This window comes from Fusarium proliferatum (assembly GCF_900067095.1).
Source record: "Fusarium proliferatum ET1 genome assembly, contig: FPRO_scaffold005, whole genome shotgun sequence".
In the NCBI taxonomy this organism is placed as follows: domain Eukaryota; kingdom Fungi; phylum Ascomycota; class Sordariomycetes; order Hypocreales; family Nectriaceae; genus Fusarium; species Fusarium proliferatum.
The window spans coordinates 1750715-1770006 of record NW_022194794.1 but is presented as its reverse complement, the minus strand read 5'-3'; the positions used below and the strand labels follow the sequence as shown (position 1 = coordinate 1770006).

The 19292-nt window shown below is 50.8% G+C and overlaps 3 protein-coding genes across 3 annotated transcripts; 1 reads left to right on the top strand and 2 right to left on the bottom strand.

The window, feature by feature from the left end:
- Positions 1-195: 195 nt before the first annotated feature.
- Positions 196-4781, top strand: FPRO_10839 (uncharacterized protein; the record flags this gene model as incomplete). Its single annotated transcript, XM_031231846.1, has 5 exons — positions 196-469; positions 535-635; positions 694-1663; positions 1719-3010; positions 3063-4781. 5 exons carry the CDS (start codon positions 196-198, stop codon positions 4779-4781), a joined length of 4356 nt encoding a protein of 1451 aa, XP_031081842.1.
- Positions 4782-6089: 1308 nt separating this feature from the next.
- On the bottom strand, positions 6090-10725 carry FPRO_10838 (uncharacterized protein; the record flags this gene model as incomplete). Its single annotated transcript, XM_031231845.1, has 4 exons — positions 6090-6198; positions 6255-9328; positions 9662-10072; positions 10138-10725. 4 exons carry the CDS (start codon positions 10723-10725, stop codon positions 6090-6092), a joined length of 4182 nt encoding a protein of 1393 aa, XP_031081841.1.
- Positions 10726-14478: 3753 nt separating this feature from the next.
- Positions 14479-19016, bottom strand: FPRO_10837 (uncharacterized protein; the record flags this gene model as incomplete). The annotated part of the gene is made up of 5 exons (XM_031231844.1): positions 14479-14948; positions 15004-18078; positions 18137-18523; positions 18571-18671; positions 18730-19016. 5 exons carry the CDS (start codon positions 19014-19016, stop codon positions 14479-14481), a joined length of 4320 nt encoding a protein of 1439 aa, XP_031081840.1.
- Between the last annotated feature and the right edge of the window lie 276 nt (positions 19017-19292).

Sequence of the window (19292 nt, the reverse complement as noted above, 5' to 3'; positions counted from 1 at the left end):
GCTGGTTACCGGGGGACCAACCCAATCCAAATAGCACCTCCACCATCACCATCACCATCACCATTTCCATTCTCGATACCATCGTTTCCCTGCAAAACAGTCACGAGCAATATATGATCAGAAAGTGACATCCCGGCATATACTCTCTCTCCATTCCCTCACTGATATGCCACCGGCCTAAACTCTTCTCCCGTCATGTCTCACAGAGCGCGGCTCGCGGAGCTCAAGGCTCTTCGAGAGTCCGGCAAGAAGGTCTTTGACACTTACAAAGTTGCCGACGTCGATAATCTATACGACGAAGTTGACGAGGATGGATATAAGAAGGTTGTTCGGGAGCGATTAAATCAGGACGACTTTGTTGTCGACGACAATGGCGAGGGCTACGCAGATGATGGCCGTGAAGACTGGGATCGAGTACAGGCCTATGGCTCAGAAAGCGAAGAAGAGACCACCGTCCGTGGCCGACCCAGTAAGACTAGTCAGTCTTCCTCCAGTACATGTTCAGGACAGCCCGCATACTCACCTGCCGTGTAGCGAAGAAGAATCGCCAGGAGGAGCAAGCCAAGCGAGCGGCCAATGACAAAGATATCAGTGAATACTTTAAGGGAGCCAACAGAGCCCAGTCAAAACCCAAGGTACGCATCCCGTTTACAAGATCGTGGATCGACCCAATTTAATTAATTTTCTCTTTAGGTCATCAAGACAAAGGAGGACGACGACTTCCTTTCAAACCTCCTCGGCGAGGTCGACAACAACATTCCTGCCCCTGCTCCCCATACCTCGAGAGTCGAAAGGTCTGGCGGTCGTCGCAAGGCTAGGGCCCTTTCACCTGCTCGCGAGCCTGTGCCCAAAAAGACCAAGACCCTCGATACCCGGCTACCGTCCCCTCTCCCTCCAGCCCTTGAAGATGACGATTGCTTCTTTCCCTCCGCCGATGATGACATCCTCGAGACTGCCGATGTCCCCATGAGCGACCCTGCGCCCTCCTCTCCAGCCGCAAAGGTAGCGCAGAGAAAGGCACAGATCAAGCAGGAACCAAAGGAAGACGACGATGACGAAGACATGATGGAGGTTGCACATGCTGGAGCCATTGCCACAACCAGTGTTAATCTAGCAAGTTCAAGGCCGGTCAAGAAAATTCAGAAAGCAGAGTCCTATCCCACACCTGCCAGCTCCTCTCCTGTTAAACCCAACGGCGCTCAAGTCGACCCAGCTTCATGGAATGCCCTCACAGAGAGGCTGAACGTCGTCACAAGTTCGCCTGCGGAAACAAAGACAATAGGCAAAATCGACTACAAGGATGCGATCGAGGAAGACGGCAGTCTCAACTTCTTCTGGACAGACTACACTGAGGTCAACGGCAGTCTGTGTCTCTTTGGCAAAGTTCTCAACAAGAAGACGCGATCATACGTCAGCTGCTTTGTCAAAGTCGACAATATCCTGAGAAAGCTTTATTTCTTGCCGCGTCAACACCGCTTGCAAAATGGCGAAGAGACAGGCGAAGAAGTCGAGATGATGAACGTGTATGATGAGATTGACACCATGATGACCAAGATGAATGTTGGTATGTACAAGATCAAGGCCTGCACCAGGAAATATGCCTTTGAGCTCCGTGATGTCCCCAAGGAAGCACAGTACATGAAACTTCTCTACCCATACAACAGTGAGTGGCCACATTCCCCCTGCAGGTCCCCCAAATCAGCTAACAAGTATCCCAGAGCCTGAAGTCGACCCCAACCGACCCGGTGAGACATATTCTCACGTCTTTGGTAGCAACACTGCTCTTTTTGAACAGTTCGTTCTCTGGAAGAATATCATGGGCCCATGCTGGCTGAAGATTGAGGATGCCGATTTTGACAAGCTCAAGAATGCTTCCCATTGCAAGCTTGAGGTTTTGGCCGATCACCCCAACATGGTTTCTGTTCTTAGCGAGTCTGACAATCTCGATGCGCCTCCCCTGACTCTTATGAGTGTCTCGTTACGGACTGCCTTCAATGAGAAGGATAACAAGCAAGAAATTCTGGCCATCAGTGCAAGAATCTACGAGAAGATATCCCTCAGTGACACAACCCCTGCAGAAAAGCTGCCCTGTCGAACCTTTACAGTTATCCGGCCGCATGGCCAGGCGTTCCCCATGGGCTTCGATCACCTTGCAAAGAAAAGGAATCGTGGCTTGATTGTGCTGAAGAAGCAAGAAGCCGATATCCTCGCCTTCTTCTTGGCCCAGCTAGATGTTGCAGACCCAGATGTAATTCTTGGACATCAATTGGAGGGTGTAGACTACAGTGTGCTCCTCAATCGTCTATATGAAAAGAAAATACCCGGATGGTCCAGGCTAGGCAGACTCCGTCGCAGTCAGTGGCCATCGTCCATCGGCAAGACTGGCGGTAACGTTTTTGCCGAACGCCAGATCTTATCAGGACGTCTGCTATGTGATCTGGCCAACGATGCTGGAAAGTCGGTCATGTTCAAGTGCCAGTCATGGAGCCTGACAGAGATGTGCAGTTTGTACCTCTCTGGAGATAACCGGCGCCGCGATTTTGACAATGAGGTTGCCCTGAAGACGTGGGCCAGGGAGAAGCAGGGACTTCTCGACTACATCACTCACATGGAGGCCGATACACACTTCATTGCAGCCCTGGGCCTGGGTGTTCAGATGTTGCCACTGACGAAGGTTCTCACCAATCTGGCGGGTAACTCTTGGGCTCGAACTCTGACCGGCACGCGTGCAGAGCGGAACGAGTACATTTTGCTCCACGAGTTCTATCGCAACAAGTACATCTGCCCTGATAAGCAGACTTTTCGCAGTCGCCAGCGTGCTGAAGAGGCACAGCGTGAAGAAGAGGCTGGTGAGGGGAAGAAGAAGGACAAGTACAAGGGTGGCTTGGTTTTTGAGCCCGAGAAAGGTCTATATGATAAGTTTGTGCTTGTCATGGACTTTAATTCCCTTTATCCCTCTATTATTCAGGAGTTCAACATCTGCTTTACAACTGTCGATAGACCAGCCACAGTAAGTCTGTCGAGAATTCCTGCTTGAACCTCGAGACTAATCAAACCCACAGAACAGTGAAGAAGATGAAGTTCCCGAAGTTCCAATCAACGAGGATCAAGGTATCCTACCTAGGCTCATTGCTACTCTCGTCAGTCGACGTCGACAAGTCAAAAGTCTCATGAAGGACAAGAAGGCTACCCCAGAGGAGCTGGCCACATGGGACATCAAGCAGCTTGCCCTCAAGCTCACTGCCAACTCCATGTACGGATGTTTGGGCTATACCAAGTCACGCTTCTACGCTCGACCTCTGGCTGTTTTGACAACCTTCAAGGGCCGCGAGATTCTCCGCAGTACCAAGGAGCTTGCCGAGAGCAGCTCACTGCAGGTCATCTATGGTGATACTGATTCCGTCATGATCAATGCCAACGTGGATAATGTTGCCGATGCGTTCAAGGTTGGCAACGATTTCAAGAAAGCAGTCAATGAGCAGTACAAGCTGCTTGAGATCGATATTGACAATGTCTTTCGCCGTATTCTCCTTCAAGCGAAAAAGAAGTATGCTGCTATCAACCTTGTAGAGAAGGATGGGAAGTTCATCGAGAAGATGGAAGTCAAGGGTCTCGACATGAAGCGTCGAGAATACTGTGCTCTGTCCAAGGAGATCTCCCAACACCTTCTTAACGAAATTCTGTCGGGCGACGACACCGAAGTCTCAATCGCCCGAATCCATGAGTACTTGAGCGACATTGCTGGCAAGATGCGTGAGCAGACTATTCCTGTTCAGAAGTACATCATCCATACACAGCTTGGAAAAGCACCCAAGGACTACCCCGACTCCAACTCTATGCCTCAGGTCCAAGTTGCTCTCCGTGAAATGGCCAAAGGCAAGACAGTTCGCAAGGGAGATGTTATCGCGTACGTGATTACGGGCGATAGCAAGAGCTCTGAGCCTGCTCCCAAACGAGCCTACACTCCTGGTGATCTCAAGGCAGACCCTACTCTACTTCCTGATGTTGAGTGGTATATTGGCAAGCAGATCTTCCCTCCTGTCGAGCGTCTCTGTGCCAATATTGTCGGAACATCAACATCACAACTGGCAGAGCACCTTGGTCTTGATATCAAGCGCTACAGCTCATTCCAGACTCAGCAGAACAGCTCAAGCAACGACCTTGAGATCCACCCCTTGGACTCTCAGATTCCAGATGAGGTCCGCTTCGGTGATTGTGCTCGGCTCTCTTTGCGTTGCCGCAAGTGCAAAAGCTCGTCCGTGTTCGAGGGCCTGGCTGCGTTCCCCGATCATGTGTCCCAATCCGGTGTCATCTGCGGCTCGTGTGGTAGTGTCATCTCAACGCTCTCTGTCGTGGCCCAGATGGAGCACGCCATCCGCACTCAGACAAGTCGGTACTACGAGGGCTGGCTGGTCTGCGATGATAGCCAGTGCGGCAATCGAACACGGCAAATGAGTGTTTATGGTTCTCGCTGCCTTGGCCCCAAGGGACTTGCCCGAGATTGTCTTGGTCGAATGCGTTACGAATACACAGAAAAGGCTATCTACACCCAGCTTCTCTACTTCGCCAGCCTGTGGGATGTCGACAAGGCCAAGGCCAAGGCCACGAGCACTGAGATGTCCAGGCAAGATCGGGAGAACATCCTTGCATTGGCTGAACACAACCGCGTACGCTTTGGAAATGTGAAGGGTATTGTTGACAAGTATCTCGATAAGTGTGGTCGGCAATGGGTAGCCATGGATACTCTGTTCACCAAGCTGGGCTTCAAACCAATGGCCTGAGTTTCTTAGGGAAGTGGAAGGACATTTATGGTTATGCTGTGAAATGTTGATGTATATTTGGGTCAGTGGCGTCTGGGGATTAAATATTCACACGGATTGGTTTGTTTAGGATCAACAGAAAGGATAACAGCTTCACATGCAAGTAATGAATAGTTTTGGCATGCACAAGAGTAAGCGAGTTTTTAGTAGTGTTTAGGAGCTTGATCAGAGCGAAGCCTGTCGAGTGTTCTAGTACCAAGCTACAGTGTTTTAAAAAGTTTCCATATACTTGTCCGTTCTCAACACACCTTCCCTGTGTCCAACATTCACGAGTAAGAGGCAGCAGGTTTGAACATATATGTAAATTGTCCCTGCCAATGGCCCATGCTTCTTCGAAATTAGATGATATACAGCAAAGCATCATCAAGACCCTTTCATTAAAGCTTGACCAGGCTGAGCGCCTCCATACATTACACACCAAGTGATAGAGCCGTTGGCGAGCGGCCATGGCCTCCTTCTTGGTACAACAATGCATATGCTCGTGAGGCTAAGTCAAGAGAGCCTGGGTCGTCATCATCAATCATGGTCTTGTTTGAGAACCCTTTCCTAACCCATCGTGACTTGATGTGATTCGTCAGCGTTAAGTGAAGTAGCAACATCTAAAGCCAGCGAAGGGGCGAAAGCATGGCGAGAGACTGTCCACGTATAACGAACGAAAGGCCAGAGAGGAAGAATGCACCAGAAAAACCGTTTCATTCCTTATCATTCCATTCCATTCCCTTTCGCGTTCTGCCTCGTTCAGTCCGAAGTAAAATTCAACCGCAAATGCCCTGAACACCACCTCCGCCATCCACCCCGAGTCGTACGTATGTATATGACGGTTGCAACGTGATCATCGTGACGCTTTTCCACCATCATTACCTCCCCCTTTTCGTGCGTGACCTCTCCTGGAAATAAAACAGCCAGAAGTATGCTGGCCAACGACAACGATAGGGCCATCCCGAACCCTTGAACCGGAAATCCTCCACAACATTAAAGAACTGAAACACACTCGAAGTATGATCAGAAAAGGGGCTGAGGTAGGTGGTAATGTGCACAATGGTGAAGGAAATCCCTAGTCCGATGTAGGGGTCACCTCTCACGCTGAGAGGAATCGTGTCCGTCTATCTATGGGCAAGGTATCATGAGTTCTGGAAAAAGAAAATGTGCTCAACTTTTGTGACACGTCTGATGAATAAATAATAAAAAAAGGCCTGTAAATGCAAGAAAACACAGCACCGCCTAGTCTATTCTGCCGAAATGCAAGACACCGAAGGAAGAAGAATACTTTTACTCGCTCTCTTTCTTATCACTGTCAGGGACAGCCTTCGACATCGCGGGGGAGGCAGAAGTAGACGGGGGCGAAGCCGGGTGGTCATTCTCCATGTTGGCAAGGAGGCTAAATACATGTCAGCAACTCAAAATTTGAATGTACATGGCACTAGTCAAACTTACCTGAATGCATTAGAGTGGGAGGTGTTCTCGCGGGTAGGAGGAGTGCCAGTGCGTGAGGAAGTAGCAGAATCCTCACCGCGAGGACCCAGGTAGCCGCCAGGACCCATGCGTCTTCCGCTGTTACTACGAGAAGAGAGCATGGAAGCAGGGCCAAGAGAGATGTTGCCGCTTGAGGTTCGGTTGGCAGAGCCCTTCAGACGGCGCAGGTCGTCCATTCCGACCTGATTACTGGTTTGTTGTGCGTAACCAGCCGAGAAGTTGCGAGCGTCGCCTCGTCCGACGGGAGGGCGACCGCCACCTCGCTGATTAGTGCGAGCAGCCTCCTGAGCTTTGGCGGCCTGAGCAGCCTCAGCCTCAGCTCGGACTTCATCGAGGGTCTTGGGGCCCTTGTTGGTCTCCTTGGAGTGCCATCCGGCCTTGCGCAGGTCCATAACGTCCATGAGCATAAACTTGAGTCGGCTGGGAAGCTCGGGAAGATCCATCATGGTCTGGATGCGCTGGAAGTAAGCGTCCATCATGGGTCGACCCTTCTCAGTGCTGTCGAGGTTGCCACCAATAGTCCTGAGCAGCTTGCTAAGCGACTCAACTTCAGCCTCGTCAGGTACTCCCTTATAGTCGACGAGTTTGTGCACACACTCGTGCATGATACGCTCAGTAAGCATGCCGAGCTTGTAAAGTTCACCGATGAACTGGACTAGACCAAGACCACGTCGCTTGGCAGCAGCAGCAGCATAGTACTCATCGGACAGGAGAGCAGCCTCAGCAGTCTTCTTACCCGCAGCGTCTTCTTCCTCATCAGGCTTGTCAGGCAAGTTAACGGTCCAACCGCGCTCAAACTCCTCCTGACATCTGTTGAGAAGGTACTTGCGGAACAAGTTACCACCGCTGACGACGTTACCATTCTTGTCTTTGATACGCTCATCACGGACGTCGGGGCTCATAGTCTCAAGCATACGTTTGCAGAACTTGGCATACATGGAAGCCCAATGGGCCTCATCAGTGGCCTTCTCAAAGGTGAGCTGGATGACTTGACGAAGTGTACGCCCGTCGGACTCATCCTTGGACTGGGATGCAATGAGCAGGATCTGGTCTGCAATTCTGTCAAACTTCTCGGGTGTCATCTTGTTGAGTGCCGCCTTGACCTTTCTTTGAACCATATCAGGCTCAAGATGACCAGAGGGATTAGCAGCGGCTGGATTGGCATTCTTGCCAATACTTGTAGGCTTCCAACCATTGGCGGTCTGGGCAATGGGCTTAAGCTCCTGGCCGGCAGTCAAAGGCATGGTCTTAGCAGCCTGAGCCTCCCTGACGCCTTCGCCACGCTGGCTGCCGCCGCCACGACGACGGGACCCACGGGGAGAGTTAGGAAGTTGAGAGGGGCCACGGGAGGAGCCGCCTGTAGGGAAATTGCTGGGACCACGGCCCATGGAACCAATGCCAGGTCGCTGCTGGTTGGACAGGGCGAAACGGAGTTCAGAGGTACTGTTACTGGGGAGAGGTCGGGAAGCGGTGGGGGCGTTGAAGCTACCCATAGGAAATCCACTGCCGATACCTGAGCTGGGACCACGAGAGCCTCGGCCAGAGCCGCCAGGAGTGTTGGTTCTGGAACGGTCATCGCCAATAAGAGACTTGACTTGCTGGCCGAATTCGAGAGAAGGCTGCTCAGTAAAGACCTTTTGGAACTGTAACAAGAAGTTGGCATCATACTTGAATGTCTTGCCCTTCTTCTGGACAGCTGCATTAAGGGCAGGATTGGGCGACTTGATGCCAGCAGGGTAGATATCTTGCTCGATAACCTTCAGGAAACGAGCAGACTTGAGCGATTGCAGGGCAGCGCTAGGTTGAGCAGGCTCAACAGGCTTGGTGTTAAGAGGGGCCAAGTTGAGAGCAGCAGGCTTCGCACCACGCTTCTCGTGCTTGGGCGCAGCAGAGTCGGCAGGCTTATCGCCTCCAATCTTCATGCTAGCAAGCTTGTCGGTAACAGACTCGACCTTGGTAGGCTCAGTGTCCTTGCCGCTTCGAGCCTGGGAGAGGAGTTCGGCGACTGAAGGAGCAGATGAGCCGGCCTGTTGACGTCGCTTCTCCTTCTCCTCCTCGAGACGCTCCATCTCGCGCTCTTGTTCTCGGAGTTTGCGGTCTTCCTCTGCAGCGTTCTTAACACGATCCTTTTCGGCTTGTTCCTTGGCAATGGCCTTCTGGGCCTCGACCTTCTTACGGTGCTCTTCCTCAGCCTTCTCACGGCGAGCATCCTCTTCTTCCATCTCACGTATCATACGCTCTATCTCTTCCTCCTCAGTTTCTTCCTTCTTAGCAGGCTCAGCGGGCTTCTCAGCCTCCTTCTTAGGCTCCTCTATCTTAGGAGTGGCTTCAGGGGCCTTGACCTCAGGTTCGGGCTTGCTTTCAGGCTCAGCCTTAGTAGAAGGTGCAGGCTCGGCCTTGGTCTCGGTGAGCTTGGCCTCAGATTGCTCAGCAGGCTTGTCTTCGATTTTAGCTGCAGGCTCAACGGGCTTTGGCTTATCCTCCTTGGGCGGCGCCTGCGTGGCTTGCTTGATCTTCTCCTTAAGCTCATCCTGAATCTGCTTGGCGGTCTTGGTGGCAGCATGACTATCAGTGCGGCCGTGAGATGGGGTAGATGGCTTTGGAGGAGGGGTAGATGAAACGATCACGGGAGGAGTCTTGGATTGCTGGATGCTGGGAGCGGGAGATGATGGAGTTTTGAAGGACGAGGTGTCAATGACTTCACCAGCAGCGTTCTTGATCTGGATAGCGGCGCTCTTCTTAGGCACCTTGACGAAGCTGTTTGCGGTGGGCTTTAATGACGAATTCTGGGGCTGTGGGGTAGATGACACAACGACCGGAGCATTTGGCTGGCTGGCGCTCGGTGGCCTCTCAGGCTGAGAGGGTGTTCGTGACATGTTGTGACCATGCTGTGTATAGGGAGTGACATAGTTCTGTCCGTAGCTAGGAGAGTTAGCCTGGGGAGGTACAGCCATATACGGCATATTGGCATAATTGTATTGCATCGACAGTGGGCGTCCGAAGCCATCCACCTGCGGGGGAGGATAACCGTAGTTCTGTTTTTTTAAAGTTAGCATGTATTCAAAGAAGCCACTTCCTGGTGACAAGTCGAGAGACGGCGTTGGTTCATTCAAGGATAGGGGTTGAAAGGTCTTTTTGGGATAGGTGAATGACGTTACACGCGAGCTGCTGGTATCTGGTTCTCGCCATGGTTGATCTAAACGTTTACTGAAACGCCGACGTTGGTTGAACTCGTTCCCATGCAGATCTCGTGACGACTCTTGCGGGTGGTTGACCTGGACCGACTTTTCCAGGTCGCCACGCTTCCCTTTGTTCTTTTTGCTGTTTTTCGAGAAAGGCTTATCAACTTGAGAAAGGGGGTACTGTACTTGTTGATGCTGTTGAGGCATGGGAGGTTGGTAATGGTATTGAGGCGTCATGCCAGGCTGCATAGTGGCAGGCTGCATGTTAGGTGTACCCGGGAGCGAGGGGACGAGAGCCGGGCTTCGGGCAGGCTGTGGGGAGTTGGGGTACTGAAGGTTACGACCCTGAGGCTGGAACGCTGGAGGCATGCCACGACCCTGACCAGGGCCGTTACGGAACTGGTTGGCGGGAGGGAAACCCATCTGCGAGCTGTAGTTGCCGCCGTGGGGATTGTATCCGCGGCCACGACCACCCTGGGGCTGGAAGTTACCTCGACCAGCGCCGTCACCTTGCGCTGAGTGGCCAGATTCACGTCGGAAGTGAGCTCCAGGCTGTGCATTGGGGTTCGTTGGAGTAGAGCCCTGCCTCATATGGCGCTAGAGAGTAAGTCAGTGACGAGTTCGAGGGCAACTGTTTGACAGACGAATCTGAAAGAACCTACTTCGCCATCGCTGCCGAGACTGCCAAATGTCATTGTATTACCTCCTGCCTGCTGGAGACCAGAAGGAGGCCGGCCACCACTGGCCGAAGGCTGAGGAATAGGTGAAGGTGAGTGAGCAGGAGAGGGGACTCGGGCATTTCCACCACCAGGAATAGGAATGGGCGCAGCACTGGAGGTCTGAGGTGTGCTGTTGGTCATTGCAGGAGAGTCGTAGCCGAACTGGATGCCAGGCTTACCAGCGGTGACGGGACCACCGTTGGCGACAAAACTGTTTGGACCGTTGGCAGCCATGGTGACGGAGCTCTTGCGAGAATGATCGGGACCGTTGAGGTTAGCACTGCTGCGAGTGACAGCAGGGACAGCGGGGGTGACGGCGGGTTTGCCGTTCACAGGAGACGATGAGGCGTCTTTCGCATTCTGCGAAGAAGACGAAACTCCAACCACCGTGGGAGGGTGGGATCCAGTTGCGACTATAGGGGCCTGGGCTGACTTCTTAGGCGCACCTGCAGCAGAGGCATACGAAGAAGCCGTAGTCGCGGGGGTGTTGTTCGCCTGGATGGGATTCTGCTTGTTGGCAGGCGACGTCATATGGGGAGTTCGGTGCCGCTCGCGATGTGAGATTGCGGTGGTGTTGGGATATTTTTTTTTTGTGGGCGTCGAGGGAGAAAGCGGAATAGATGGCGCCGGGTGCCGGGTAGGGACGTGGAATTATTCGAAGCTGCAGCGGGGCAACAAGAATCGACGAAGATGAGAGACGCACAAGTCGTTTCCCTTTTTTTAAAAAAAATAAACGAAACACCACGATCTCGTGCGGTGAGATCTCGTAGAAAGAAACGACGGTAAGTCCGATGGGCGGCTCGAGAGGTCGAGATAGGCCGAATCGAATCGATCGATCACAGGAGAGCGAACAAGGAGTGCAGTCGTACCAATTAAGGCGATCGTAGAGACAAGACGGGTCAAGCTACGTACGATCCTGCGCGGCAGCGACAGAAGAAGAAACGGAGGGGAGAGGGTCGCTGTGATGGTCTTAACACACACAGGACGTGGTTCCAAAGCAGAAGCAAATGGAAATGGGTCGGGTTAGAATATTTTCCACCGGACCAAGAAGGTTGAGTTGGTGAGGATTCAGAAAAAGCCGGCAAAAAAATTTGGGCAGCAGGATATGATAAGGACTGCCAGGAAGGGGCGAGGGAACAGGGCTTTCTCCGGCAAGACTATTTAAGATTTGGGCACTGTGCTCGCAAGCAATGAAGCAATGGTGGGCAATGCACCTCGGGGGGCAGTGAGTTACCTGTAGTCAACATCGACAGAGCCGTTAGGGGTTCTGATGATGAGAGCTTTTCAGGGAGTCTATACAGTGTCAATCGCTGCCAAGAATGTGCTCAACACTGTCGCTCCCACGGGTTTTTTCTTCTTCTTCCTACCTAGGCACAGCCCAAACCCAAGCCAAACATGCAGTCTCGAGTTGGTTGGTCAACCCGGCCTGACCTCCAGCTAAGAAAAGACGCCGCATATCTAATTTCTCCATCCATTCGCCCACAAAGAGCACTACGTCAATCCCGTCCCCGCGGGCGAGGGCACGCTAGTTAAGGCGATAAACGGAGCCTAAACCTGGCTGGATAGATAGTTCGAGACACTGCAAATAACCACTGTACTTCGAATGAGCATACAGGTATAGGGGAAGCATAAAACTTAGGCCTCTAGTCCAAGTGATGAAAAGACTTGGGAAAATCTGGTATAGATTCATCGGTCCTATATGCTGGCTTAATATAACTAACACCTTAACTTGGCGTCCGAAGTTCACGAGGGAGGGTGTTAATTATTGAGAATTTGAGTATGAAGGTGGCAATCAGAATCCACCTCACAGGCGCATTCAGAGGCGCCCAGGCTGTCGTCGTTGGGTGACTGTCAACTTTGTCAAGTAACTTCACTTTCATGTGGCAGGGAGCACTCAACTTAACTTAGATGACTGTATATTCAGTCTGCCTACCTAGGTAGCATGACATGCATACACGAATGTAGTTGGACTCAATGAAACCAACATACCTGTAATCTAAACACGACATCAGGCATAGGAAGCAAAGTAGGTTTCGGTCAGTTCAACAATATATGTATGCTATGCTCTCAGCATTGTACTTGTAAAGCGCTTTCCGAGCGTATTGATATTGATTCCACGATATCTTTAACCCCAAGCGACCCAACACAAACTAGCAAGGACAGAGATAGACGGGCCCTCAGTCCGATGAGCCGGCTTGTCTGTGCTCGTCTCCAAGGCGATCCACAGATGATGAATTCAGTACGATTGCTACGATGTGCGCACTGGAGGCCATTGTGCAGGGGAACAGGGCGTAATGGTTAAACTGTGGGTGGGTGTCAAGATTGTCAGGGCAAACGGCAATTCCGAAATGGTCGTCAAAACATGCGATTTCTACGCCTCATGCCCAACCCTCCCCATTGATATAACAATGAATCGTCCATAACTAATAAAGGAGTGGAGTGGAGTGATGAGCAACACTGGTGTGAGAGCGCATGGGCCAGGCGTGGGCATCTGTTCGAGAGATAGGTAAATAGACAAGGGCATGTCGGGAGTGGTAAAGGAGAGGATATTGGCTATTTCAGGGCATCTGACTGTTAACTTATCAGGGGGACTGACTCACTGACCTGTCGACTTGCGGCCCAGTCAACAACAAACAAACTACCTACCCTCGGGGCGCAAGAAAATACCAGGCCTTTACATAGGTTATCAAAATAAGCGCAGCAAAAGGCATCCTAAACTTGAGCTAAATTTATACCAAGTTGCCTAAATCTTTTTGTCATTTGAGATCAGGATCCTGAGTTTTCTTCCCTCAACTGAGCCAAACCTCACTAAAGCAAGAATCCTACACGCACTACTCCGTACCTCACCACTATCGTACTAAGTCCGCAAGCTCCGGTCTAGGCATCACTCTACCAGGCTGCAGCAGGACTGAATCTGATGAATTGTTTGTCCTCTCTCTCTCTCTCTCTGCGTGTTATTGCAAACATGACTTGATTTGCCTTTGAGACCCCCAAGTTCACGTATCGAGGGTTCTCATACTCAAGTGATTCTGACATCCAGCTTCCAACTGCTCAAAGTTAAACGCACAGATACTATAACATGTCTATCTATATCAAACACATTACTTAGCCCAAACTCTAACAAATGATAGGAGCTTGATACCGTTGCTCTTAAAGCATCTGCCTGTTCTTACTACTAATAAGACTGATGTGAGAGTTTGCAAGAACAGTCACATTATATGTCCAATAAAAACAATTCATATTTGATTGTTTATCGCCCATTCCCTCTTTCGTAAGCAAATGCAACATGATCGTTAGGAGTGTCGTCGCGCAGCCTAAGATTTCTTTCTACGCGTGGGACGTTAGTTGATACTATCACTTGCAACCAGTAACTTCCTTCACATGAGCATCACTTTGATTAGATGAGGCGTTCCAAGTAGACAGGCTAACGTTAGTATTGCTGGCCGTCCTGATCTTGTGGTGGACGTGTCTCACCTCGTCACCTAATCCGTGTTGAACATGTATCTGAATAGCCCTTCCTAAGCTAAAAGTATTCCCAATTTTTGCTCTGCTGCACATGGTTATGTAGGTTGCTTGTTTGTTCTATCTTAGGATCCCACGCCTTGCAATGCTGTCTACCTTGAGCGACTTATATCCTGTTCGACTTCAAACCACGTCGGACTCAAAACCCTAATCTCAAAACTTTGGTCGTCTGATTATGATGAGATGCAATCAAACCAATGACACAGCCACAATTAGAAGAATTTGACATTTCGATGTATGATGTAATGATGTGCATTGCGCTTGTGATCGTCGAAATCAGTCAAGTAAAAATGCATGTGTAGCCAAACTTGAACAAATCGTATTACTCGACGCAGAACAACGTCAAGTCTCGAGTCGATCTAGCCAAGCATTTACTAGAGAGTCGGCAAGGGAGTATATATATGAAATAAACGATCAGAGGCCTCCAATAAGTTCGATAGCCAGAAACCTCAGAAAATAACCCCTCTAGCCTTTTCGCACTTTTTTTCTACTTGTTACTACTGGAGACTGTCGATCACCCGCTCTTTGCCCAACCCAATGGCGCTAGAGTTCAACCGCCGTTCTTAATGCTTATAGTAAATTGTAATTTCTGATAAACGCACGCCATTTGAGTGAAACAGGAGCCAGCGAGGTTCAGTCGGAGGCTCAAAGATATACGATAGATCCAGGGCCTCGGTTCTCATGCTATATGGGTCCTTGTAACAACAACTCGTCCTGTCTTGCGCCGTCAATAATACACAAGTAACTTTTCAATCAGTATCTCTACTCTCCTTCCCGAACTTCCAAGATGTCTGCCTCGACCTCCTCTTCTTCGTCATCTTCCTCGTCTTCGTTGTTGCCATACCCCCCTTCTTCGTCTTCAGGCTCTTCCATGATTGTCTCAGGTAGTCCTCCCTGTTCTGCCTCAAGCTGCTTGATCTTTGTGTTGGTCATCTCAAAGACATATTGACCCAGGTGCTCTACGCCTTCCATTGGTACCTCACCCTCCACAGCTCCTAGCTCCTGAGTGACCTCTCTCTGCGTAGGCCAGAGCTCTCCCGTTACCAGCATTAGCTTATCTGGCCTTTGAAGTAATATGTCAAAGGCGGGTCGAAGCTCAGGGCATGCTTCAAAAACCTCGCGGCGACCGAGAATGTACAGGCCAAGTCTTGCTCGAGATAGAGCTACTGTCATGCGTCGCACGTCACGTAAATAGCCCACACGTGACGTTCGGGTAAGCGACAGAATGATATCTGGAGGGGACGTTAGTTCGGGAAATTGCTATAAAATGTGCAATAGTACACTTACAATCGTTCTGCTCGCCCTGGTACTTATCGACAGTAGCTACCGCCTTGGGCATCCCAAAGACGGGGTTTCGGGCGCATCTATGCGAGAGGACATCCTTTACCAGGGCCCGTTGACCAGCGTAAGTTGTAAGAATAGTGATCTTCTCAGCAGGGTAACCCAGGAGGCGCATGTACTGGAAGATGGCTACTGCGTATTCGGCCTCACCAAGGTTCTGGATAAAGTGTGGCGTGGGTTCAGCCTCTCCCCGACCCTTGTAGTCAGGCACGTTGATAAACTGATAGTCGAACTTGAATCCAGCATTGGCCTTGACAAACTCAGCACTTGTCTGCACCTCGGGAAGGTTGCCAAGCTTGGGGTAGCGCCACTGGTAAAGATTTGCGATCGAACCACGAGCACGGCCCTGCTGGTCGAGGGTGACCGTAGGAACGCCCAGTCTGACCAGTCTTGAGAATAGCGACTGCTCAAGATTGGCGTAATGACGGAATGCCAGACTTTGAATGACCGGTGAATTCTGGAAATGGTCTCCGCACAAAACAACCCTTTGCAGAGGCAGTTCACCATTTCGAGGCTTCTGCATCGCGAGTGGCAAAAAGGTCTCGATCTCGGTCACTTGAGCAGCCTCCTCCATAACTACGTTGTCGTAATGGAAACCAAGTGATGCGATCTCTCCTCTTCTGATAGCTGCATGTGTTGTCGTCATGGCGACAATGCGCGCCTCGCTGGTGAGCAGGTAGTTTGCCTTGTCACGATCTCGTCGGAGGATCTCAAACGGAAGTGCATCAGCCAGCTCAGAGAAAATCTTGGAAATATGCCGGTAGCAACCTTCCACAGCTTCAAGCACTTGCTCTTTGCTGCTCTCTGGGTGGAGGATGGGTTGCGGGGCATCTGAAAAGTACGAAAGAAAGGGGAAGGCTGCCACAATCTCAGCCGCTGTTGATTCCTCGGCGTAAGCGATTTGCTTGAACCTGTTCCATGCTGGAGCGACGTAGACATTATTGAAATAACCTGCTGTCTCAGCCGAGTTCTCATGAGCTCCAGGGGCGCCAAGGCTAGTTGCTAGTTTCCTCACTTCCAGAAGATAACGGTCTCGGTTTTCGAGGAATGACTCGACTCGACCATGCTTGCTGAAATTTCCTTCCGTATCTAGATCCTCTTCGCCGTGTCCGAGCCGCAATAAGTGTCGCTCGTCGATATCGAGGGCCACGATCTTGGCAAACAGCTGGTTGAGTGCCTGGTTGCTATGAGCAAGAAGAAGCGTTTTCTGCTCGGGATAATTGTGATAAATGTTGTTGATAACCTGTGTAGCAACATCCGTCTTTCCTGTACCGGGAGGTCCAACAATGACAGTGAGTCCAGGTTGGGTGCCGGAAGTAATAGCTTCAATCTGAGCGGGAGTGAACCGTACCGAGTTGAGCTTAGGGTTATCAACGGGATAAGGGCCGTTGTTGGGGGGCTTATAACTCGATACCCTCAGAGTCTCAATCTCGGCGATAAGTGCGGGATCGGCATCTCGGCGTCTTTTTTTGGAAGGCTTGTTACCTTGAGGCTCCTCCTGCTTCTCGACAGACTCTAGTACGTAGGGCGGTCCAAAGCTACCAGAGACGTCGTCACCTGGGTCAATGATCTTACCAGGGAGACTTTCTGCTAGATGCTGCCAGTCGAGAAAAGTATCCCTAAAGTCGACCTTGCGTTCGCGGTTTGGCAAGTTCTTGTAATGCGCTCCAGCAGGATCCCCATAGCCGAGAAAGACCTCATGAAGCCATTCCGGCAGAGGAATATCTGACAGCACCAGGCTTCGAATGGATTCCAACACGGGCTTGAAGTTGTTTTCCCTTCTTCCTCTTCTCAGCAGAAGGTTGACTTTGCCATAAACATCAGGCTTGCCAGCCGCCGCCCGCTCGGCATCTCTGCTATAAGCATGTGTGTCCAGCTTGAGTTGGATGCGGCGCTTGGTGTCAAGTTTTCCTGCGCCCTCTCGAACATGGCGCCCTTTATCGTCGGTGATTTGATGGATTGCGGCGGTTCGTACAGTTATCACACCTAGTCGTTCAGACTCTGACGAATTATCTCCTCCATTGCTGATGGACTTTGCTGGTGGTGGCTCGACCGCAATGAGGAAAACAACATCGTCCTGTCGGAGAGAATCCCACTCTCTTCGGACTCCTTCACCCAGACGTCTAACGTCAAAAGAAACTTCAGCGCGTACCGTGGATGGTTTGTCATCTCCAACAAGAGGAGGGACAATCTCAAGTATGGCTGGCTTTGAGATCGGCATCGCCATCTTTGAGAAACCGGCAAAGTTTGTTTCATCTGAGCCCTTGGCCTCTGGGCGTAAACGCCTCAAAGCAGTCTCGATATCCTTTCGGACTCCATAAAAGGACTCGCACCGATACAAGATAAGTGACCGCCACAGAAAATCACCTATTGAGAGATATTGTAGGTTCAGTTTAGGAAGAGCCATCGGATGTGAGCCATCATAAGTTTCTGCCTGCTGGAAGCTGTTATCGAATATTGTCTCCTCGGTTGGTGCCAGGCTCATGTCTCGTGCCTCCTCTTGGAACGTCTTTCTCCGCTCAAAATTAGACAAGAGCACTTCCAGCAACAACTTGCGATCCATTGGTAGACCCAAGCTTTCAGGGTAGGCTATCCGGAAACCAAGCAGAGATAACAGGCTCAGAAGTTCTTCGTCTGTCAACGGTTCCAGTAATGCCTGCAGTTCATGCCTTTGGTTAATGGAACCATAGTTCGACAGAGCCAGTACCATAAGCTTCTCTCTGAAATGTTGTAGAGCAACCCGTTGCAACTTGGCGAGTGACGCACAATGTTTGTCGTAAGCCTCTGTCACGCTATACTGGGCGCCTGTCTGGTCATTGATATCAAAGAATGTAAAGTGGGAAAGCAAAGCCTGGAGGTCGCGGAGTAGAGTGTTTTCCTCATCATTAAACATTGGTGATAATCGCATAGCGGGAACAACATGAAGATCCTGAATCAAGGTATTGACATATCGTCTGGTTGGAAGCTGGCCCTGGAGATCGACAAGAAACTCAGTGAAACGCTCACAGTAGAGAATTTGGTCTAAAAATAGGTTGTCAGTGGGATGTCGCAGGAGACCAGGGCTAACATATTTACTTACCCGCCTTTCTGATCTCTGTATACAGCAGACTCAAAAAGTCGAGGAGAAGTGTATAAAGCCAAGATCGCTCGAACCGTAGTCGTGCCTTATTGGGCTCATCAGCGGCCTCGTATCGCTTGTGCGCGGCCTTCCAGGCTTTTCGTAGATGAGGGAGTTGATTTAGGCTAGCTTCTCGCGATGAGTCGGTGGACAAGTTGTGCCAGATACCGATCGATACAAGAGTGGCACATTCTTTGCGGACGAGAGTGCAGTCGAGACTCTGGAAAGCATATATAAGGAAGCAGAGAAGTTGAGTCCGGAGCGTAACGGATAGTGTTCGATCGAGCATCATCGACAAGAGTCGGCGGAAAAGTGAAGAGAAATCGGCGGGTCGGTCCTCGAAGAGTGCTAACAAAAATTAGTTGTCGGTCTGACAGCAAGCTATAGGGACTCACTCCATGTCGCGAGATGCTCTCGATGTTTCACGTTTGCGATGAGCGCAATCAACAGAACGTGAAAGTTAGAAGCCTCCTCTGTGTATCCTGGCCATAGATAACTAAGGGGGATGGAGTCAGTATTCAATGTCCAGTTACTCGTGTTTCTGGCAGCCATACCTCTCTAAAGTCTGCAGGCTCTCAAGAAGCAAAAGAGACTTATACTGGAAGCCCTCGCGTTCAAGTACATCCCAGATACTTTGTTTGAGAACGTCGTTCTTCACCTTGGGCTTCGCTGGCTTCTTGCCAGCTTTCAACCAATGCTTTCGCGCCAGTTGGACGAACTGATGCTCCTCCTCCTCAACTTCGGCCGGGGTTGGCCGTCCATCGTTGACTTTTTCCTTTTGTTCGTTCTGCTTTTGCGCCTTGGCAGCGCCGCTGCCCTTGAGTCGCTTTACTGTAGGCATTGTCGCACTATCGTGTCGTCATGAGCCTATTGAGTAGTTTGCGAAAGGTCGCTCATGGGATGAGGCTGCGGAGGGAAGGAGTCGCGTGACCGATGATATGTTCGAAGAACGAAGCTGAACTTTTGGAGCTTGCACCTTGTATGTCTGAAAGCGACCTGCGCCTCTCAAACAAACCGTCTCCAGAATTTCAGCCTCGCAGACCCACGCGACGCGCTGACTGGGTCCAGCCACATGCAAAGTAGCTCTAATGAATAGATACTTCAACGCTAACGTAGT